Source organism: Paroedura picta, chromosome 7 (genome assembly GCF_049243985.1).
Source record: "Paroedura picta isolate Pp20150507F chromosome 7, Ppicta_v3.0, whole genome shotgun sequence".
NCBI lineage: Eukaryota > Metazoa > Chordata > Lepidosauria > Squamata > Gekkonidae > Paroedura > Paroedura picta.
Genome location: NC_135375.1, coordinates 64,816,091 through 64,840,333, shown reverse-complemented (window position 1 = coordinate 64,840,333; position 24,243 = coordinate 64,816,091). Strand labels below are relative to the sequence as shown.

At 41.2% G+C, this 24,243-nt stretch overlaps 1 protein-coding gene across 9 annotated transcripts in view; it reads right to left on the bottom strand.

Annotated features, from left to right (window-relative positions):
* Positions 1 to 24,243, bottom strand: part of AGTPBP1 (ATP/GTP binding carboxypeptidase 1) — a 94,503-nt gene that overhangs the window by 7,537 nt on the left and 62,723 nt on the right. For 8 of the 9 annotated variants that reach the window (XM_077344625.1, XM_077344626.1, XM_077344628.1 and 5 more), the window contains 12 exons: positions 23,574 to 23,690; positions 20,364 to 21,070; positions 19,810 to 19,848; positions 18,094 to 18,177; positions 16,650 to 16,736; positions 16,418 to 16,566; positions 12,475 to 12,562; positions 12,018 to 12,162; positions 7,843 to 7,996; positions 7,257 to 7,437; positions 4,197 to 4,326; positions 2,826 to 2,957 (listed from right to left, as the gene is read on the bottom strand). In XM_077344625.1, coding sequence (XP_077200740.1) covers positions 2,826 to 2,957; positions 4,197 to 4,326; positions 7,257 to 7,437; positions 7,843 to 7,996; positions 12,018 to 12,162; positions 12,475 to 12,562; positions 16,418 to 16,566; positions 16,650 to 16,736; positions 18,094 to 18,177; positions 19,810 to 19,848; positions 20,364 to 21,070; positions 23,574 to 23,690 — 2,013 coding nt within the window. The remainder of the gene's footprint in view (positions 1 to 2,825; positions 2,958 to 4,196; positions 4,327 to 7,256; positions 7,438 to 7,842; positions 7,997 to 12,017; positions 12,163 to 12,474; positions 12,563 to 16,417; positions 16,567 to 16,649; positions 16,737 to 18,093; positions 18,178 to 19,809; positions 19,849 to 20,363; positions 21,071 to 23,573; positions 23,691 to 24,243) is intronic. The other variant, XM_077344631.1, reaches the window with a different exon arrangement.

Here is a 24,243-nt window from a genome sequence, read left to right as displayed (position 1 = left end):
GATACCTCCCCAGACATGGGCTCTGCAAAAACTGCTCACATCCCCACCTTGGGATGCTGAGAAAAAGGAAAAAAGGTCTGGGTTCAACCCTTCTTTCACCCTGAAGCACATAACTCACCTCTGAAACCTTGTATGTTCCTTTATAGCTATTGAAAAAAATTAACAGTCTCCCATTAGATAAACGCTTATGCCTCTGCAATCTGAACCAGGTAGAATATCTCAAACACTATCTACTGTATTGTTCACTCTAAAATTCTAGGCAACCTAGTTTGAATCAAATACTGTTTGTATTTCTGATTTGGATGAGGACCGAATTAAGTTTCTTTTGGCAGATGTATTCCTGATGGTTACACCGGAATTAGCCATATTTATACTATTATCCATGCCCATCAGGAAAAGATTTGTCTCCGATGCAACCCAGAGTCAATTATTTTTCAATCTTTTTTTTGGTCTAAAAATCTTTTTATTTTTTTTAGCCTGGATTTATTTTAATTATTGTTTGTTAACATACTGGTTTTACTTCATTTTATTTTTTTTGTTATGGCATAAGGCTGCAACAATAAACTTATTTATTTGCTCACTGACAAACTTGTAGGTTCCCTACAAGGGAAAGTAACACCACAGCACTGCCACTGTCCCAGCTGCCAAAGGCTTCAGTCTGACCACAAAGCTTGGGGCAACTGAGGAATCTCTTGTCCATAGCAAGGAGTCCCTGCACCATCTCTCTTCCTCCAGGTATAAGAGAACCTTGTTTTTTGGGGGAGACAGCTCATCATGAGTCGCAGGCCCAATCCCCCTGTCCCCTGACTAAGATTGGAAGGTGGGAGGGAGAGGAGGCTGTAAAGCTTTGGTCTTTCAATGCTCTGTAGGAATACAGAAAAGTCAGCCTGTCCTTGGGCAGACAGGGTTGAAATGGGAGCTTGGAAAGGGGTCCCTGCCACAAAGTGTGTCTAAAGGTTCTGAAACTGTCTGCTACCAAGAGAAACTTTTTACTGATGGGTCTGCCCTCCTAGACCATGAATATTACATAAAGACTTATGTCAAGAGGTTGATTTTAATGGGGATAAAGTACCTCACTGAGGAGACAAACAAATGAATCATTATGGCCCATTATGCACGGAGTGGAAAGTCTGCATTCGGGGTGGAATGGCGGCGGCCTATGGCCTATTATGCACGGCCGCTGAAACGGTGGCATGGAGAATGAGGAGGAGGAAGAAGCGAAGCAAACCAATTATGCACGGGACGGAACACAACGGCGGCAAAACCCAGAGTATCCGATTATGCACGCAGATACTCCGGAGCCGCTTCTGGTTGCGCCGTGGTCCCAGGAAGCTCCACTTTCTTCCGCATCTCGCTAATGTGGCTTTTTCGGCGGCATGCGTTGACTCTGCACCCGGTTGCCGCCTGCAGCGTGCATAATTGGTGATTTTAGCCGCTGCCATTCCACCCCGAATGCAGACTTTCCACTCCGTGCATAATGGGCCTTTGACAGTGTTCTTTTTCACATTCTGTAGGAAATCATGGGTAGTGGTAAAAAAGGGAAACCCATTTGGAAAAAGAAGTGGAGAAACTACATATCAAATTCTTGCAACCCAAGCTAAAGCACATGACACCAAAGTATTTCCTGGATAATAGGAATCTCTCTCCTCATAGCCTTCATTGAGTGTGTGCATTTGAGGCTGATCCTGAGGGCAAGTATCTTAAGTCTTGCCTACATTACTCAAAATGTTTACTCTAAACTTCTTAAGATGTCTACACATTCCATTCATAGGTAGATTAAGATCAGTGTTACTGCATATCTAAATTACAGCAACTCTAAAACCCATTATGCACGGGGGAAATAACGCACATTCGGGGTGGAATGGCAGCGACTGAAATCACCGATAACGCACGGTGCCGGCTGCAACCAGCCGCAGCTTCGGTGCATGCCACTGAAAAAGCCGCGTTAGCGAAACGTGGAAGAAAGCACAGCTTCCGGGTGACCGGGGCGCAACCAGAAACGGCGCCGGGATCGCCGCGTGCATAATTGGTTACTCTGGGTTTTGCCGCTGTCACGCCCCATCCCGTGCATAACCGGTGTGCTTCGAGTCTTCCCCCTCTGCGTTTTCCATGTGACCCAAAATCGCTGTTTCGGCGGCCTTGCATAATGGGCCTAACTGAAGCAGTAGGTGTAAACTTAAATGGATTCCGGGGAATGGTAGAGGACAGGAAGGCCTGGAAGATCATTGTCCATGGGGTCGCGATGGGTCGGACACGACTTCACACCTAACAACAACAACAACAACTGATATTTGTGAATATTTTTGGACTGGTTTCCTAAGCTGAGCTTTTTATTTCTTCTTAGCATTTCTTCTCCTCTCCATGGTAGCACAAATTCTCACAGAATAAGGGAGGCTGCCATACAGATTAAAACATTAGCCTACCTGGCCCCACAATTGTCTTCTCCAACAAGTGGCGACTCGCTAAACTATTGGGCAAGGACCTTATGCTAGCTTTGCTAAGCAAGGTTCTTTACTTTTGAAACTGGGGATTGAACGTGGGACCTACAGCATGAAAATAGCACACAACTCTACACAACTCCATGAGGTATGGCCCCTACTGCTGCACATTAATCCATTTTTGTTAGGAACAATTTTCTGCACAAAATCTATTGAAAAAAAATATAATTCATTAAAGAGCATAGCAGTATTAGATATTCAAGTTACTGACAACATATTAATCAGTAAAAGCAATTTAATAATTAACCAGAATCTAAATATGAATTATAAGTCAACTGTGTAGTTTTAGTCAGGATGCGAAGAAGCATAGCAAAACAAAAAGCTCACCCTGTAACCTAGGTCTTCAATCAGATCACAAGAAGCAGCACTAACATTTGTATGCCACATTGTTTCCTTGATACTGCAGCCATACATGAACACATTCTTCTTGCGAGAATGGCCATGATAATCACAGTAAACCTGCAACGAAGAGTTTTGGCCAAATAAGGCACTTCAAAATGTCACTTCAACTAAAGCATTTGAAATACATTTCATACGACTACTTTTTAATATACACCAGCACTTTAAAAATTGTTTCATCTTTTATCTTGCCTTCTATTAGTCTGTTTTCTTAAAATTGAATTCTGATGTTACTAACTGATGTAAAAACAGGGAGGTAAGAGAACAAATTCCACAAAATTAAAACAGTTATTTTGTTTAAGACTCTTCTAATGATGAATTCCAAGATATAATGATGTTCGTATCTCTGAAAGTTCTTTACACTCTACAAATTACCCTGGCAACATTAAGTCTCCTTTTGCTGAAAGAAAATAGTAGATGTGATGGTACCATCCATATCTGTTCTACATGGGTCTATTTCATTCATATCTCCAGGCAGCATTCTATAGTGGTTAAGCTCGCCCCTGCCCGAATAGCCATGTCAGGGCTTCCTGGGTGGGTGGCAGGGAGCACCTGGCAGAGCTTACCTCTGCCCCGAGCAGACTCGCAGCAGCCTTGTGAGGCCACGGAGAGGCTGCTCAGGTGGATAGTGGGGAGCGCCCGGCCAAGCTTGCTCTGGCCCCAATAGTCTTGCAGAAGCTTTGTGAGGCCACGGTGGGGCTGCCTAGGCAGGTAGTGGGGGAGGTGGGGAGCGCCTTGCTGAGCTTGCCCCCATGCCAACCACCCTCGTGGTGGCCTTGGGAGGCCTCAGTGAGGCTGCGAGGGGGGGGGAGGGTTGGACTCTAGAGCCTGTTTTATTTTTATTTTTTAATAGGCTTTTCTGCTAGTAAATTAAATAAAGTACTTTATTTATCAGCTTTACTCACTTATGGGATCTATAAACACTCCCCCATCCCAGCTCAAACACGGCAGTCACCACCATTCCTACTTTGCTCTTTAACCAAACAGAACACATGCTTACTACCACATGCAAGGACTTTAACATTTGCTTCTAATCACTTGAAGAAAACTTATATGTTAACTACTTCATTATAACAAGAGTAAATTCAAATATACCTAGTGGATTTTTCATGGGAATTTTAAAAATATCAAAAAGTATGAAATTTGCTGGAATGAGGTACAGAAACTTCTAATGTCAAACTTAAGTATAAAATTTTACTGAGTTTGCATGTAATTTTATAAAATGCAAGGAGTGACAGTTTCATGCAATGACACAGTGACTTTTAGAGAAATGAACTGAGTAAACATACATAAGCTTACCAGTGGCAAACGTTTTATAGCAGACAGATACTGGAGGAGGCCCTTGGCATGATAAATTGTAGGATGCAGGTCTGGGTTTGGGTTCTGCCATTGTCTATTCAAGTCCTCCCCACTTAAAGAACAGCGATGGCTACAGTAAAAATATAATTTTAATGAGTTTTCATCATGTTAAAGAAAAAGAATTTCTCCCCAAATGTGACAACTTATTTTGTACTATGAAAAGGTCCTACTACATTTTATTAGGCAAAGTTTTTTTAATATTTATTTTCAGTGTTCTTTGAGGGAGTTGTTAGGCAACCACAGCATTGTAAGCCTTCAAGCCTTAGTGTCACAATGCCATGATGCACTTCTGATAAGACATAGAAGGGTTTCTGACAATAAAAGGCAGAGAGTAGTTCAGCCAGCTCAGCAGCAACTGCTGGGAGGCCTGGCTACTTGCTACTATTCAGTGACAATTACCAAATGAAAGCCTGTAGTGTGGTGGTTAACATTCCAAGCTAGGATCTAACACTCAAATCCCCACATTGCCATAGGGCTCACTGGGTGAACTTGAGCGAGTCACATACTCTAAAGCCTAATTTGCCTTGAAACCAAGTGAGAAAAACAGACTATAAATAAAAGCCTACCACACACGGGTTAGTGAGAAGATAAAAATGGAGAACCATCTAGGTTGCTTTTGGGTTTCCATTGTGGAAAAAGGCAGGGAATAAATGTAAATACATTATATATAGTGGGAGTAGATAAAAGGTTGGTTGTGGGGGGATGGGAAGCAGGAGAAAGGTGAGAAAATTGGCATCCTGGAGAGCAATAGGAAATAGTGTGAGGAGAATACAGGGGAAAGTGAGGTGGTCTCATCTACGTCCACTATTGGATATATGAAGAGGGCAGTGTAGATATGAAAACGATAAGACATATTTCGCTAAGGCACATGAATAATCCAGAGTTGATACGTTCTTAGAATCTAAAATTTTATTTCATGTGGACAAAATAGTTATATAGGAACAAATATCTACGCATAACATTCATGCGTTCTCACTGATATCCATGTCATATCATCAAAACAGGATTGAAATTTGAAAATATTTATATCAGAATGAAGCAGAAATGCAGAAAATGAAAAGTGAAAGTGATTCTTCTCACAATGAACACAACTGGTATTTCAGTTCACTCAGTGCAGGAAGCCAGTAAGGCTTATTTAAAGATCCAATTATTAATAAAATTAAAAAGCAAGAGAGAAATCATTGATTTAAAAAGATCCAAAGGGGCAGAAAAGTATCATAAAAGAAACCAAAATGAAACTACTTTCCAGGCATTTCAACTTGAAAAGGAGAGTTTAGAGATATTAGGTATATGGGAACCACCACCCCCCATCCCCCAATGTTATATATACACACAAGCAGAGATTATTTGAACTGGGAAACAAGGCTGGTAAACTGTTAGCAGTAGGCTTATACAAAAGACAAAGAAATTATTTTGGGTATTAAGACATAGAACAGTTATCTGGTTACACAAGACAGTAATAATCAAGCATGATTTTGTAACATGCTACCAGATTTGAAATAAAAAATGGCAGTAGGTATTAACATATGTTATACAACCATGACAGACTATACTTTGCTTATGCCATACCAATTGCTGCCCGGATCAGGTTCAAGGTTCTGGTTTTGACCTTTAAGGCTATACGCGGGTTGGGACCCACATACCTGAGGGACCGCCTACCGCCTTATATCCCCCGCAGGGCTTTACGCTCGGCAGGGGAGAATCTCCTGATCGTTCCTGGGCCCAGAGAAGCGCGCCTGGCCTCGACCAGGGCTAGGGCCTTTTTGGTCCTGGCCCCTACCTGGTGGAATGAGCTCCCGGGTGAGCTGTGGGCCCTGCGGGATTTACCAGCTTTCTGCAGGGCCTGCAAAACGGAACTCTTCCGCCAGGTTTTTGGTTGAGGCCGGGGTCAGCGAATGAGTGCCAGCATCCCCCCCCCCCCCCGGACCTACTAAGTTAGATCTCCTCCCCACCCTCCCTGCCGCTCTGATAGCAGGGGATAGGAATAATGAGAGCTTCCGCCATGTTGGGATTGTTTTTAAAGTCTTTTAATGGGTATTTTAATGGGGATAAGACTATTGTGACTCGCCACGAGCCTATGGGAAGTGGCGGGAAATAAATCTAATAAATAATAATAATAATTAATAAAAGGCAAGTAAACTGCACAGCACTCTTATTCTCTTCTACTAAGAAGGCAATCAATGCACTAAAGAACAAAGGGATATGCTGGCTATGGAGAATAAATAGGGTCAAACATTGGATGGCTGCCAGGACCTTGTTCAGTTCTTTGGCATGTCCTGTTTGCTCTCTCTTATTCTATCCACTTGTTCCGTTGTTTCTTAAATACATTGTAAATAAATAGTAGGTAAGTCTGGTAGTTATAAGGCTTAGTTAGATAAGTGAGTAAGGATGATAATTAAAACATTAAGCCAAAAAAATGGGTAAAACTCTTCTTGATATGGTGTTTAATGCTGGCCCCAGTTTCTGAAAGAAGAAAATTACGCTGTCTCCCTAACTGAAAAGGTAACTGAAAGCTGCACTGAAGGGAACACAGACAGTCCATTTCTAAATGAAGAAGGGCTTTTCAGCCTACTTATGCTTCAATCACAGTCATGGTTTAACTAGCCTTTCTGTGGTGAATACGCCCCTATTGCCACATACAGCAGTACATCATTTGTATGATCTATGTTTAAGAGGCACACATTGTTGCAGCCTTCACCTTAATACTGTGAATAAATACCCAACCAAATTATGTCCTGTATGTGTATACAAGAATGGTTCAAACAAAATCCTGAACCTTCAAAAGTGCATATGCTTACGTCATGAAGACTTGCATCCTCTTTGTTTTATTGATACACTAGCACCATTGTTGTTGAAGATTCTGATGCCAAAAGGCCTAAATGTAAGGGTTCATCCATATGGCCTCCCACATGGAATAGTGGAGAGTCATTCTGCTACTGTCTGAGAAGCATTTTCCATATCTCAATTTCTAAATGCTGCTAAAAACGTTTAACAACTTACTTTCCATTGATGACCCCATCGGGGTTAAGCATTGGAACAATTTTAAAAATATAAGATTCTCGTAAAGCCTGGGCCGTTGGATTATTACCCATGAGGTATTCCAGCGTTCCTTTCATAACCCAACTTGCATTAGTTTCCCCAGGATGTACACGAGCAGATAAGAAAATATAAGGCCGGTTTCCTGAAAACAATATAAAAAAGAATGATACAACCACTGAAGGAACTTAAAAACTTAAATTTGAATCCCTTCATAGGATACAGAAATATGAAATACATTCTAAGCAATTCAAGTAACTGCTGCCAACACCTTTTATATATTAAGGCTATGTATGGAACATACAACCAGACATTAATCAACATTCTAATATTCACTGGGTACAATCCAGGCAGAAATAAATATTTTTACTTAAGTCCCTTAAACAGTTACTTAACACTCAATAAAATGAATAAGATTTAAAACTACTTGATCAATTGATCATTAGATTATATAACCAGCCTACACACTCAAGGACTGCAATATTTACCAACTGTGTATTAAAGCAGCTTCAAACAGATCTCAGTAATTAGGAAAAATGATTACACTTACTGAACTGACAGATATGTTCATAGTAATTTGATTCTGGCATGGCTGTTATAGTGACTAAAGGACAGTTGTTTCCAGAAATGGTTTCACACAAAACATCGTGTCGGAAATATATCTGCTGAGGATTGTATGTAGATTCCAATTTTTGAAGGTGCATCTTTATTAAAAAAATAAAATAGCAAACCTGAGAAGGGCCTCATTATGTTTTAATAATTATAGGTGCTTTCTAAATAATAATAATGACCATATTTTGAAAACATCATGTAGTTTTAAGCTATTAAGTGTTATTAAATTGATTTGTCCTAATAATGATTTTGTATGGGATAGCTTTTAATATCTTTTCTTTTTACTACTTTTGTTTCATTGAAGATAAAGTTTTTAAAAACAGCAAAAAAACCCCACACACTTTAAAGACATCTCTACTCTAGTAAGCCTGACAGTAACAGCACCAGGACATAAAATTAGCTATTATAACAGTACAGGGGTGAAGCACCGCTGGCAGATAAATATATTAAAACAATCTGTGTTCAAAGAAATCTGGAATGTGAATCTGAGATGTTAATGGTAAAACATGGAACATGCTGAAGCACTGAAGTAGTTTTGTATGAATCCTGGTAAATGGGCCCATAAGGCCAAATCATTCCTCTGCTGGTATAGCTGTGATGATGATGTTATCTATTCAGTCATGTCTGACCCTCGGTGATTCTAGGAAAATCTTCGCCATGCACCCCTGTCTCTGACTGCTTCCTTTAGTTGGTGGTCATCCCTGTATCGGCTTTGATCATGTCGAGCCATCGGATCCTTTGGCGACCACGTTTCCTTTTGCTGCTGACTATACCGAGCATTAATTATTTTTCTAGTGAGTTTGATCGCATGATGTGTCCAATGTAAGTGAGGTTTAGCTGTAATACGTTTTCCTCTAATGACATAATTGGTTTGCTCCTCTCTAAAACTACCTTGTTGGTAACTTTGGCTATCCATGGTATTCGCAGCATTCGTCTCCAACACCATAACTGGAAAGCATCTATTCTTCTCCTGTCTTCCTTCTTCAGGGTCCAGCTTTCACATCCATAGGTTGTTATGGGGAAGTCAACGGCGTTGACTAGCCGGCACTTTGTATTAAGGCTGATATTCTTACTCTTCCATATTCGGTTCATGCCTAACATTGCATTCCGGCCCAGTGTTATTCGCCATTTGATTTCACAGGTGCATTCACCACTTTGATTAATCACAGAGCCAAGAAAGATGAAATCATCAATACATTCAATGTTCTCATTGTCAATCGTGACTTTGGTGCTACTGCCAGTAGTTGTCATGATCTTGGTCTTTTTGATATTTAGGTACAGTCCCATCTTTTTACTTTCTTTTTTAGTCTCTATCAGGGTCTTCAGATCACGCTGTGATTCAGCAAGGAATGCTGTATCATCTGCATAGCGGAGATTATTGATGTTATGACCATGTCGAAAACCAGCCTGGACATCTGGTAGCTGTGCATCAATGGTTGATTTGAGACGGTTCTGTATGATCTTCAATAAGATTTTACTTGCGTGGGAGATCAGGGCTATAGTTTGAGCAGATGCAAGCAATGCAATAACGCCTTGGGGGGAGGAGTTAGGGCGGGCTCTGTCCGGGATGAGGAAGGGTGCCGATTGGCCCCTTCCTCCAGACTGACAATGGATTGGGCTATCCGATTGCCGCCCCGCCGCCAAGGGAGCAATTGCAAGCTGCGCGGCTTGCAGTTGCTCCCTTGCCGGCGGCCTGATGCGTTGAGAGGCGCGAAGTGCCTCCGACGTGTCAGGCCGCCGCCACGCCGGCAATTGCGGCCTGCCGACTCAGGGGCCGCATGCTGCCCCGCTAGCGCCCGCTGTATTCCAGGTACAGCGGGCTTGATTACTAGTAATGGGATAAAAATGGACCTTTTCCAGTCTATTGGCCATGTGCCAGTTTCCCAGACTTTTTGGCATAATGCTGTGATTGCTGCTGGTGGAACAGATCTGAGTAGTTCCACTGGAATGTAATCTATGCCAGGAGCCTTATTATATGGGAGCTGTTTCAGAGCCCAGATCACTTCTTCTTCCAGTATAGGCGGTTCCAGTTCGTGTTGGGTGTTTTGGCTGGTGACTGAGGCACCTTGGTTTTTGCATATAATTCTTCTGCATATTGTTGCCATCAATCCTTGATGTTGGTTTGGTCAGTCAAGTCTTTTCCATTCTTGTCTTTGACGGTCACTTTACGAGCAGTGAAGGTGCTCAAAGCTTGTTTCACCTGAGCAAAGAGGCTTCTGGTGTGGTCTCTAGTATACTCCTCTTGCAGTCGCTTGCATCATTGTGCCCAATACACTTCCTTATCTTGTCTAGCAGCATGTTGAAAATCTGCATTTAGCCTCCTGAATTTATATCTCATGCCAGGACCTTTTGCATGCAATGAAACACCTCCCACTGCTCATTCTGATCTCATCACATCCTCAAAGGCCTCTGCAAAAGGGCAGGCTGCCAACCTCTTCAATGTTTTTTGAAAAACTTCTGGTATGTACATTTGATTACTTAGGTTTTTCTGAAGAGGTACTTGTTGTAGTTTCTATCTTGTAATTTAGACTGGTAGTTATCTTTTTCTTTGAAAATGCTCAGCCTGGAACAGCCTGGTGGAAGTCTCCTAAGTACCTGACTCCTCACTAGACCACTCTTCATCCACCTTGTCAGAGGCCACAGTTACTGATGTAATAAATGACTGTGTTTCTTCCCCCTCAGTCTCTGATTGCTGTGCAGCTCTACTGCTTCTCAGTGATCTGTATCTTTTCTGAAAAGGGCCCCTATCCAAGGAGTCTCCCCCTATGGGCCTTATATATGTCCTCCTCCTTTTATTAATACTTCTGCTTTCCCTGGCAATAGATTAGCTAGAAGAGTCTCCTTCAAGAGAAGAAGAAAAACTGCTTTCCCTTCTCTTAGCCTGAAGTCTGTTGGCATCTAACTGTGATTCCTCCCTTCTTTGATGGCTATTTGGTGCCCTCTAGTGATTGCCTGAGCCTGCTGGTTATTCAGTGTAGCCTAGGGAATCCGAACTTTGTGCCATTGCTGTTTCCTCAACTAAGCCATAAAGTATGCTACAAAGAAAGGAAGAAAGGTGGACCCGCAGCACTGGTTGAAGCATGCAAGCCATCTGTGTTTCTGCAAGGGACCTGGAACAGGAAGGACCCTGATGGTCTGCCGCCCAGTCCGTTCTTGATCCCCAATCTTGCAGCATTACTGGAGCTTTGGGAAAGGGTTTCCTGAAGCACTGCTATCAAGTGCTCTTCCACGGAGCTTGCTTCGACTCCCTAGTGAGTCTCCTTCCTGCCAGCATCGTACATATCCGTATCAGGGGGCCCAATCAGATCTCTGCAGGCGTTCCTTTCCCCTCCCTGCTCAGCTGGGACGCAAGGGATCCCTCAGTAAGGATGCTCCTGGACAGGTAGGACCGAGTAGGAGCTGGCATCTCTGTTCTCCCCACTCCGCTTTGCCCTTTTGGTGTGAGGGAGGTCTGAGTTTCAGAGCTCTCACCCTTTCCAGATGTCTTCTGTGTTTTCTTTTTTATTTGTCCTTTTTCTTTGTTGTGCCAGGGCAACAACTTTCTTCTTCAATTGAGACATATCCACATTATCCCTCATAGTCCTTCTAACAATCCTGCAGAGACACAGAGCTTAGCTTTGAAATATCCTGCTGGAATGACAGAGCTATCAGAACTGGGTCAGCCTCCTTGGTACTGGAAGGGCATAAAAAACCCTGTATAGCCCTGTTTAAAGTGAGTGCAGATGTGATCTAACCAGTTGTGGAGAGCTGAAGGAGACCTATTATTTCATAATCATAAAGAAGCTTGAATACAAATTGTAAAGCAGCCACTGATGTAAAAAGGAAGTAAGTATCAATATTTATGCATTTCTTAGACCAATTAGTAATACTAAACTTCATGCCAATCTTGTACATTGATAAAGGTATACAAGATCAAGGGTATGACATATAGAATTAGCTACTTTACTCAATTTTACAAGTATCAGTTTGTTCTTAAACAATATATTTTAGTATTTAGGGTCACTATTAAAATTATATAATATATTCACATACACCAGATCCATCAAGGTCTGTAATGAAATCAAATATATATTAACATACATTATACATATATCCAAGTTCAAATTAGCTCACCATTAAAGCTGAATAAGTATATGGATAATGGTAAGCAAAGTAGCAAACATCTTCTTTATGTGGGAAGCTGACAGTGAAGGTAGTTGTGTAGTAGGATTTTCCCTTTTGACCTCCAGCTGCAGCTGAACTTCTAGAAAAATGATTCCTAAAGAAGAATATTAACATAAGCTCAAAATATACTTTAGTGTCACATGGTCTTATGAATTGTAAGAACACAAGAGTTGCTTAAATATTACTTCTAGTACAAATTAACAATAATTAAATGATCCAGTATATTTTAAATGGTTAACTGACTAAGTAGGCTTTCAAACAGTAATTACTAAACTTATTTATTTACAAAATATACATCCTGCCTCTCTGACCATGTTAAAATCATTAAAGAACATAACCACCCTTCAAAATAACAAACTGCAAACAACATAGCCTAAATCTGATTCTATCAATTAACAATGCTTACTTGTAGTAACAAATATCTGTTCCTACACGAATCCACCAGGGCTGGCCATTTAATGCATCTTGAACAGAGTACATGAGAGGTTGCATACCTTCAAAAGAAATAATAATTACTAAATACAGTTGCAAATATTCTGCAGACTACACCTGTTTTTCATTCTGTTTGGCAAAATAACTATGCCATCCAAAGCACTGGAGAGAAACCTATTCTAGAAAATTATTTTTAGAAAAAGATATCTTTAACCACTCCTAGTGGAGCGGATTAAATAATTTGGTAAGGGCCCCCAAGGTGGGCCCTGTCCGTGATGAGGAAGGGTGCCGATAGGCCCCTTCCCCCGGACTGACACTCGGAGGGCCCCAATCGGCAGGCGTGAAGTGTCTGCCGAGTGGGTCCTCCGATTGTTAGTCTGGCGACAAGGGACCAATTGCGAGCCGCACACAGCACGGCTCGCAATTGGTCCCTTGCTACTGGACTGACTAATCGGGAGGCGTGAAACACCTCCCGACCCGCCCCCCTTCTATCTCGCCCGCAGCCGCCCGGCAGCCCCCATTACCTGCCTCGCCTGCGAGAGGACAGGTTGCCGCCTTGCCGTGCCACCAGGATGGTCCGGTGGCCCTGGCCCCGCCGCTGTCTCAAGACCTCGCCCCTGGACAGCGCAGCCAGGAGCGGCCCGCAATGCCAGCCGCCAATGGAGGACGCAGTGGCGGCAGCGCCAAAGGAACCCGCCCCGCTCGCTCCCTCACTGAACCCCTCAGCCGTCACGTCACATTGACCAGTGGCCCGCCCGCAGGAGGAGCATGGGGAACCATCTGCGGGGCCACAGCCTGCGCTGCCCCCGACCGCACCGCGGTAACACCACTAAATTACTGCCGCTCCGGTGGCGGCCTCACCTCCAGCTCCACTGCCGCCATTCAGTCCCAGGTAGGCCACACCGCGGGGGGGGGGGCAGGACAAGCCGGGTCTGGCCCCTGCTCCAGGACGCCTGCAGAGCCAGCCCCTGACGCTCCCAAGCCCTGTTAGCGCCCGCTGCATTCAGAGTGCAGCAGGCATTTACTAGTATTTAATATATTACTAAACTGAATCTGCATTCTGTAAGCATTATGATAAAAGTATTCAAAGCTATCTTACAGCTGAGTGACCCTGGGCCAATCAGTTCTCAAGAGTTCTCTCAGCCTCACCTGCTATGGAGAGAGGAAGGGTAGGCGATTATAAGCCACTCTGGGATTCCTTAAGGCAGGGGTAGTCAAACTGCGGCCCTCCAGATGTCCATGGACTACAATTCCCATGAGCCCCTGCCATGGCAATCTGGAGGGCCGCAGTTTGACTACCCCTGCCTTAAGGTAATCCAAAGCAAGGTACAAAAACAGCTCTTCTGGCTGAGCAGTAATATCAGGGCTCTCTTAGCCTCACCTACCTCACAGGGGAGAGGAAAGGGAAGGCAATTGTAAGCTGCTTTGAGACTCCTTCTGGTAGAGAAAAGCAGCATATAAGAACCAAATTTTCTTCTATATATTTAATATTAATAGCTGTATTCTATTATTGTGTGTAGTTGGGATAGCACACAAACAGAACAGAAAATATTCATGTGGCTCTTCTGGTTGATAATTGTGAATGTGTCTGTGTGATCTGTAATTTGAGTACCACTGCCCTAAAATGACTATTCCTGTGACAGATTTTCCTCCTCTCAGCCACTCAGAAATCTTTCTTATTCCTATCCAATTGCAACTTCTTTCAAAATTTACAAGGTTACATTAGCTTTCACTTTCATAAATTGTAATATACCATTTTATTATATTGTACAGTTAATATATAATAATAATTACTAGAGGTATCAACACTTTGAAACTGATCTATATATCTAATTCTGAACATGGTTCCAGAGGAAGATTCTACAAATCCAGGGAAACCCTCCAGATGTCAAGAAAAATACGAAAAACTCTCATTTAACAGGAGGCTTGGAGAAGAGGGCAACAAGAAGAAAAAAAGTAGGAACCAGTGAAGAAAGGATGAGATTTTCCCTATTCTGCAGTGCCCCACTTATTATGCTTTATACCCACCCTTAAACGTCAGAGGACAGGAGCTACTGGAGACTATGACTGCCAGGCTCTTTACCACCCAAGGATGGATGAAAGGTGGAAACAGACCTGCCTTTGTTACCATCTTTGTAAACCCCACAATATTTTGCCAGGACTTTTCCAGCTGGCGGTTTGTGATTCCCAATACAGACCTTTATGGTCATTCTTGGATATGCCAAAATGCCCATAACATTTTGGTACAGGTCATCACTTGTACTAGTAAAGATTCTATCTGGTTTTCTATCTACTTGTTTTATATTTATTTTATTTATTATTTGATTTATTGCCAGCCACTCCTGGATCAGGATGGCTCGTGGCAGTTTACAATAAAACCCCAATAAAATGCAGATAAAACCACAACAATTTCCTGGCAGCATAAAATCTTACTAAACCCTCCTAACATACCCATCCAACATGGACCATAGCCGTTCCACCCCTCTATCTACCATCTACAGGCCTCGGGAGACACTGCTCTGGCCCTAGATGTGCAGGGCACTCTGAGGAGGGACCCAAGATCTTCCACTACATGCACTCAATCAGATCTTCCACTACATGCACCTGGTGGAAAGAGCTCCATCTTACAGGTCCTGCAGAACTGTAACAGTTCCATCAAGGCCCTCAGCTCTTTCAGGAGCTCATTCCACCAGGTCAGGGCCAGGGCCCAAAAGGCCCTGTCCCTGGTCTAGGTCAGGCACACCTCCTATGGGCTGGGGACCAACAACAGATTCAAACCCACTGAGCAAAGGACCCTATGAGGAGCATAAGGAGACAGGCGGTCTCTCAGATATGCGGGGCCTGGACCACGGATATATAAAGGTAAAGGTATCCCCTGTGCAAGCACCGAGTCATGTCTGACCCTTGGGGTGACGCCCTCTAGCGTTTTCATGGCAGACTCAATACGGGGTGGTTTGCCAGTGCCTTCCCCAGTCATTACCGTTTACCCCCCAGCAAGCTGGGTCCTCATTTTACCGACCTCGGAAGGATGGAAGGCTGAGTCAACCTTGAGCCGGCTGCTGGGATCGAACTCCCAACCTCATGAGCAAAGCTTTCAGGCAGCTGCCTTACCACTCTGCGCCATAGAGCATATTGTAAATTATCATCGTAATAATGCTCAGCAACCTACATATTTTTCTTTAAAAAATCAATTTCCATCAAGTACAGAAAAGAATAATAAGATAAATGTATTGTAATTTCCTGTCTTCACACTGTCCCTTGGTAGCTTGGGTAGCATTATGTTTAGGATTGCAGAAAGCTGTAGTTAAAAGAGGTTCAGAGAAGGTTTATTAGCATTCATGCCTGTGGGTTCTTTGAAGTCTGACCTCACAAATTATTCAAACACTTTCACGCTATCTTGGGGAAGTGGGGAATCTTCTTGATGTATTTGTATGTGAGGATTGCCTATAAACGCCACAAGGGCTCATGATTTGTAGAAATCAGAATTCTTTAATGGGAAGAATCAAAGCAACTACATGGTTCTTGCTTGAATGGGGGGGTAATCCCCAGTTTAGGTCTTAAATACCTTTTGGGCAGTCTACCCCCACTTCCCCACAACATAACACTTTGCCTGGGGCTGCAGGCGGTTGGCATGGCAATGGTGGGAAGCTGGTCACTCTCAGTAGGAAGTAGCTCAGGTGCCGGGCTGGGGGGGGGATATAAATTACAAAAGGTGACTGGGAGGATGTGGGGGATGTGCAGAAGACTAGAGAATGTGAGCAATGTGTGGGATGTGAGAGGCATGTAGAATTCATAGGGCTTAATAGCTGCTGGCTTGCAAAGCCAAATCAAAACAGAAATACAACATATGACAAATACCACAGGGATTTTACAATTTTTCTCATTCTTTTCAATAGGAAAAGTAAAACATGTCTTACCATAATTGAATTGACTGTTTGACTTTTCACAGTTGATTATATTAAATCGGTAAGCAATGCCTGTCCTCATTCCACTGACTTCAAAGTAAAACCACTGGTGATAATGGTTGCTGTTTATATCAGCATTCAGGATAAGATCATACTCATTTCTAAATATAATTAGAAACAAAAGTCTTAAAATTAAGACAACCAAGAATGCAGAAACTGAACAAAAGCAGATACAGAATCTTACTTTCTGATCTGAATGACTTTGCGCAAGTTTCCCGATTCAAATTTGGAATTAAACTTCAAAACGTCTCCTTCATCTGGCACTGTGTAACTGAAAAACACAGCAAGAAAAACAGAATCACTTTTATAACTTGGTAGTCTTACTTTAAAAACCATCAATTTAGGATTTAAAATAATCTTGTTCATCCAATCAACAGCTACAGATTTCAGTTATACATATTGCTTATCAGTAATTCAAGGATAAATTATTTGAATAATGTAGGTGAAATATCAATGCCATTCTTATCCATCATATGGTGTAATCAGTAACACTTTTCCCTGGATGTTATTTTCATTTTCCTGTACCAGAAGCTGATTACTTTATTGTTGACTTATATTTAAAATGTTAAGCTGTTTCTCCAACAAAGTAATTTTGTTGCATAAAGAATAAAAACACTAGTTTCTAAGCTTCCTATTTCAATCACAACACAACACACAATAAATAATGAATAGCTCATTTAACTCTAAAGAGAAATCAGGAATTTTAAACATAACAAAAAACTAAAAGTGGGTACGTACTTTTAAAAAAAGGTACAATATTCATTCTAGTGGTTTTCAAGCTTTTAAGAAGGGATCCTAGGAAGCTTCTTAGGGCTTCATGAGCCCCAGAACACTTTCCAAAATACTCTAATACAGTGGTCCCCAACCCCCGGGCCAGAGACTGGTACTGGTCCGTAGATCATTCGGTACAGGGCCGCGGCTCCTCCTCGTCCTCCTCCCTGGCTGCTGCCTTGGAGGCTGCCCTGCCACTCTGCCGTCGGCTCACCTTTGGTGCTCTCCAGTGGCTGCCATGGCTGGGGCTCCCTCTCGGCATGGCAGCTACTGCTGGCAGCGCCCCCCCAGCAGGCGGCGGGAAGTCAGGGGTGCTGGCAGGAAAGCAAGTGGAGCAGTGGCTCAGGCGGCGGTGACATCCCTCGGCAAAAAAAGATTACCGCCCCAGGCCTCAGTAAAATTGTCAAGCGTAGACTTGTCCCCAGTGATAAAAAGGTTGGGGACCACTGCTCTAATACATACAGGATTTCTAGAGCAGGTATGTAGACATTCCTCATCAGACAAACTAATGTGGAAATTGTTACCCACTGCTAGCAAATGTTCAAGTCATCCAGCCAAAGAAAACATGTCTTGTCTATAATAAAGGATGGATTGAGCAGTGCATTAATTTACATAGAAAAACAGGAACTAAAATGCAAAACAATTCAAACTCATGTTAAGAGTGATATGGACTGTTCATCTCTAATTGTCTATCTAGCATAGTAACAAGTTCTCAGTACAATTACAACACTATGAACAGTCTGGCAATCACACCCCTCATTTGTCTTGTGTTAAATTTGGCTTTATGTACAAAACAACTAAAAAAGAAAATACCAGGCTGTAAGAAGAAAGATTGAGGACTCTTAAAAAGAACGTACCTGGGACTGTCAAGGTCATACACAACTCTGTCTATAATATCATTAGGATGAATTAGCCTTTCAATATCCTGGGCAATTTTTGTCCTATAAAAAAACAGAGATTGCTCTCATGTAATGTTTCACAATTTTTGTCTAGAAAGGTGTGGTGGCATGAATCTAACTATAAGAAAAAAGACTTTGAAGGGAGGCATACAATCCTGCTAAAAAATCTTTTTATTTCCTTTTACCCAATAAAAGCTCTATGATACATTGATCTTAAGCAATAGATAGTTGTTGTTAATCACTTATCACCCAATAAACAAAAGGAGGAGAAAAAAATTGCAACTGTAAGATATGGTATTGTATCGATCTTATCCAAAGTTTAGTTTCCTTGTTAAATATTTCTTTTAATTATGTCTACTTTTTATTAGTGTAAATCATAATTCAATTAGTAATCATTAAACGATTAAAGTTAGAGAACAATTTATATCAGCAATTCATGCAATTATTATAACTGTAGATAGTTTTAAAAGAGTCAGAGATGATATTGTGCAGTGATTGGGTTAGTGTGCAAGCCTTTCACCTCTGGAAACCTCTAGTTAAACATGGTGAGGTTACAAATAAGAAACATGCATGTAATGCAATATGTATTTTCTACATGTTTAGCACTTCCCTATCAAAAACTGTGTGTACTTCACGCATGCCAGGTTTTTGCTACAGGAAACACTGCAGAATTTTTAAACTAGACACCAAACTGGAAAAAGTCATGCATGTCTAGTTTTCAAGTTCCCACAGCATACGTGTGCATCAAATACACAAGATTGCCATTACATTAATCACATTTCATGCGAAATATACCCAGTATACCCAGTTCTCTACCCAAATTGTTCTGGGAATCATACCAGTGTCTGATATCACTAGTTAAGTGTGAAGCTGAAACTTTAACACATTAAAAACCTATCTTTGAAAAGTATAAAACATAAAGGGACATAAACATCATCCTTGATGTCTGAATAACATCTTGTTAAATTTCAGGCTCTCCAAACATGTTTATAATTGTAGGTTCTCTCAAGTAAATGTTATTAAAAGTCAATTATTTCCACATCCAATAGTTTGCTGTGATTCCCTGTTGTAGCAAAAGTATTAAGAAAGAATATTAATCATTTATTATATGTGTTTACACAGGCTAGATTTAATTTAATCAGATGTATGTGTCTAGACCACAAAATATATAATCTACAAATACTATTCATAAAGATCAACAAGTGGCTGATGAAAATCTGTGATTTGTCACATTTATAGCCAGTCAATTCAGCTACAGAGTATCTGGATTTGAATAAGGGCTCACTTTAACATAATGAATAATGCACAACTACTACAAATTTCAGGGTGTACTGCTAATGACAAGGTCTTATTTACCCCGTTAAATCTAATAAACTCATATTAGCCTTAGGACAAGTTTGAAATTTAGAGTTTCGTGACAATCGTGAATGATTTCAATTGTTCAGGAAATAGGAGGTGTCCTTGAGTCAGTTCTTCTAAATTTAAGCATTTTAGGAAAGGACAGAGATTGTGATAGAGATAAGGAAACTAAGAGCTAGTTTGGATGAAGGTGGTTGAATTTTTTGCCCCATCAATTTAGAATACAAGGCTCAAGGAAACTGCACAAACCCATTCACTACCAATTATCACCCCCTATGTTATGAAGGAGAAATATCCTATATTTCTTTCACATACATCAGAGTTCGCATGTGTTCAGCAGCCATTCTTTTCTTCCTTGTGGAAGAAAAGGAATAAAGTTTGAGATTATGCATAATCTATGAATTTTAAGACTTGTTTTTAATGAGAACTCTTTCAATTATACAGTTCTTTTATTCAAAGCAATGTATATATACTCTATAACGTACAATATCCCTGTAATTAGGTTGCTATCCTATATTTGTAGGAGGAATTAAGAAATAATATTGTCTCAGCCTACACCATGACAGAGGAGACATTTCAAATGGGATCTCATAGCTCAATAAATGACCTATTTTCACATTATATATTAACAAAGTTACACTGATATGCTTCTAAATAAGCAACATTATTTAAAGGTGAAGTTCTCTAATTTTTCAGGAAAAAATAGTTCTAAAATCAAGCCAGTTCACCAATATTAGCTCATACCTACAACCCCAAATATTTGACAGAACAGTCAATGTTTTTAAATTAATCACATTTTGATTCACAAACATTCAGTAAATTACAGCTTTAATTTTAACACAAAACAGCAGTTACAGAAACAAACTCACCTTTGAACACCATATGGCCTTTCAAGAATGGGCTCTTTAAATGGCGGTGGCAAATGTCCAAAATAGTCAGGATAAGCCACTTCTGAATATTCAGGAACAGACTTTGTATTTTTCACTATCTCAATATAAAGTTCTGGGTCATGGAGTTGTAACAGATCAGGTGCATCAAGCATCACTTGCTCTCCCAAAGAAACTGAGCAGGATACTTCATCCTCTTCAGGATTAGCTCCAGAACAGCACAGCTTTCCCAACTGGACAGACCGGCCTTCAAACAAAACACTTCCACAGGATGAAACATGTTGTACGGGTTTACTACAGGTAATTTCACTACAGCTGCTTTGACACTCTTTTTGATTTGTTGCTCTTGAACTGTAAGATTGTTCATTTTGAGGAGTGTTCTGCAAACTAATTCTGTCCAAGCCTTTGACTATTTCATGGTTTAGGCACTGGCATGAGGAATGAAATTTCAGCTGATCACCTTGATGCTGTAGACTATTGTCTGTGTTACTATTTTTTTTTACCAGACCCAATGAGATGGGTCTTTTATTATAGTCCTCCATTTGCAAAGGATGATTCTCCTTCACAGGAATTTCTATTATATGATTTGTGGGAGAATGTTCATCACCAGCAGTAGGAACAATAATAGGTCCTCCTACTGATACATCAGTTGAAAAAGGCTTTGGTTCTTTGGAAACTAAATCGTATTCCTTAATAATAAAAAGAAAAGGGAAAAGATGAATGGTTAAACATTTAATTTATGCACTGGATAAACAACACAGAAATGATACAATCCCTCTCTGTAGGGCTTACACTAAATTTTGAGCAGGGAAAGAGGCTTAATGAATTAGAAGAGAAGCTATTTTGATGCAGAAGGAAGACAGGCCGGGTGAAAGAAGGAATAGGAACCAACAGCAGGTGAACATATTGGATGAAACAGAAGAAAGAGAAAACCAAAGAATTACAGAGACAGTCTGAGATAAGGAACTCAACTCAAAAATGGAAAGCATAAAAACAGCTGTGCTTTTTCAGGTCCAGCACAGCACTGTTTTCGATAGTGGTCAGTCGGATGCTGTTTGAAGATCACAAATATGGGTGAAGACAATGTGAATCTTTTGTTTGGCCAAACATCCTCCATTCAGAAACATCACCTAAATGGAACCCTCACCTATGTTTAATCTCAATCATAAATCTGCTTAATTACTTTAAACAAATCTAAACGAATGGCCACCATTAGATCCTGAAACCAACATTATCTTCCTGTGTAAAAACATGGCAAATCTACTTTAATGGGTAACTTACAAGTTCCCTATATGCCCTCTTAAAACCATTCATAATTTTACAAGTGGAAGATCTGTGTGTGTGTGTGTGTGTGTGTGTGTGTGTAGATCTTATTTCACCCTCTCAATCTTTCCTTTTCCTGAAAGCACCCACCCTTTATTCCTGAAAGCCCACCCCCCTTTATTATAGAAGATACTTCTTTCCTTTGAAACCCCCTTTCCTGTCCACCCAACATGAATGCCAGCTCGCCAGTAGCTTTATGGCTTTCTATAGTTTCCAGAGCATTCCCTTTTATTACTTTGATCCGGGACATCCTGGATAAATCACCCTTTTGGAGCAGCTGAACCCTTTGTCAAAAAACTCACCTTTTGGCTGCAGGGTTACCACCTTAAAAACCCTTCCTTGTAGGCCCTTGTGCACTCACCTGCTCTCTCTCTCGCTCCCTATAGTGATGCCCAACTCAGATGCTAGCTGTTCAGGTTGCTGACCTCCCCCCGCTCCAGGCACCCAGCTTCTCCAACTTTCTCAAGATAGGTAATCGTATGATTTCTGCTGCCCCTTCCTTCCCCCCTTAGAACTTAGCTATATCTTATTGTTTTCTGCTGTTATTGTTAGTGTTGGTCTATGTCTTAATTTCTTAAATAAAGCATGCATCTTATTATTAGTTATTATTTGTCTCCCATGGATTCCTTCAAGGCTTAATCACCTCGTTAACACAGCAAACAGATTTCGCTACTTATCCCTTGTGCATAGCTAAATCCCCCAAATTTTGATAGAGCATAAGGGGTACTTGAGCATTTCACTTAACAAGGCTTTAGCCTTCTTTCCCTTGCCTTTTTAAAAAATGAACTGTCCTGAGGAGAGTCCTACTGGCCCTGGTGCTGGACTATCAAGACTGTCCCAAGACTGTTCAGCTCAGGAAAACAGTGCAAGGAGAAATTCTGAAGCCTCTCCTTTCCTACACTGAAGTCCTGAGCCATCAGGCCCCAGCATGTTTGGGGACATTAGTCCCTAAATGTCATGTGTGACTGCATAAAAAAGAAGGAACACTTGCTAGAGGAAAGCTGAAAGAATTATACTTTATTTCTTTGTGTGTAAGAAATATTTGATGACTGAAAGCAGATGTTAAGGAATTAGAGGCCAATGTATGGACTCTGATAAATTGTAAGAGCAACTGAAATTTCCTCTACCTTCAATCTGAAAAAATATGTATATGGTGACCTTTCCACACAGGTTATGAGCCCTTGGGGTAAATTTGGGAAGATTTTCTTGCTTCCGCACAGCATCTTGGTACATTCATGCACCTCTAGGAGTTTTTCCCTGACCTTCATCCAATCTTTCCCATGTTTGTTTTGCTGTGAAACTTTGAGAAAGATCACAGATAAATCTGGAGACTGCCTTGTCAGAGTGAAAGTTTGGAAGTTCCCAGTCTCATCAACATAGCAGCCATTTTCATTGCCCCTGTAACTGCTATTCCTGCCCCCACAACCCCCAGGGGACTTTAAAAAAATGGCAATTGAATATAGTTAAATCATCAATACAATCCTTATACCAGGTTCCTTGAGTTGCTTTTTTGTGTATGCCTCTAGTGCCTTTTTATTGTAGAATTTGCCTTTTATCATTGCTTAATAGGGGTGAGAGATGTTTCTTTAAAACAGGAAAGCTGGGAATTCAAAGAACCTGATAATACAGACTGCTGTTATAACATTACAATAACATACCAATATTAATTTACCTTTTCTAAAAAACCCAGTGGCAAGGGGAGGAATGGCTGCTGTACTGTATTAAGCAGCTGCAGCAGCAATGGGGAAACTCAAGGCTTTCTCCATGTGAAAGATATTTTTAAGTAGCAGATATATAGCAAAACTCTTACCTAATTTGTGTCTCGTGTAAGCTGTAAACAATTATTTAAAAAAATACTAAAATGTATACCTGAAAGTTCTCCACAAGTTCTGGGAAAAAAATTTCATACATCTTTAGGTCTTCTATAGGTCGACCCAACTCTTGCTTTGGTTTCAATTTGTTGATATCAGTCTCTATATCATCATTCTAAAAAACCAAAAAAGGAAAACTTGCATTTATGAAAATGTCTTGGGGAATTACATTTTTGGTTTACATTTATCAGAACAACAAATCCTAATGATGCATTCAGATGTCGTGAAAAAAACAGATTTGTTTATGGTAAGACAAGGTTGCACACATGGGGCTGTGCTTTCACAGGCCTGCTGCAGAGAAGAGCTAGCAAGGTTTAAAATGACATTTCAGATCCCAAAAATGTTCCCCCTCCCCTCACAGAGAAGGCTGACTTTGCGTCCCAAAGTCAAGTGAGGTAGGAGGGGCGAGCATTCCTCCCTCAGTTCTCATCTGCTGCCATGGGAAGGTAAGTATCAAACAATAAGCATAAGCCCACAGCAGGGAAAGAAGACAAGGATGTGTGCTTACACAGAATACCACTCGATTAACAGATAAATACAACCCTGTTTTCATCTTTGTGGAATCTGTGCAGTCCCACATGGGAGAACAGCAAGATCACTCACTATGAGAGAGGGTGTGGAAACAGCGGAAAAATATACTGAAGTATCCCTCTGCCCAAAGCAACCTC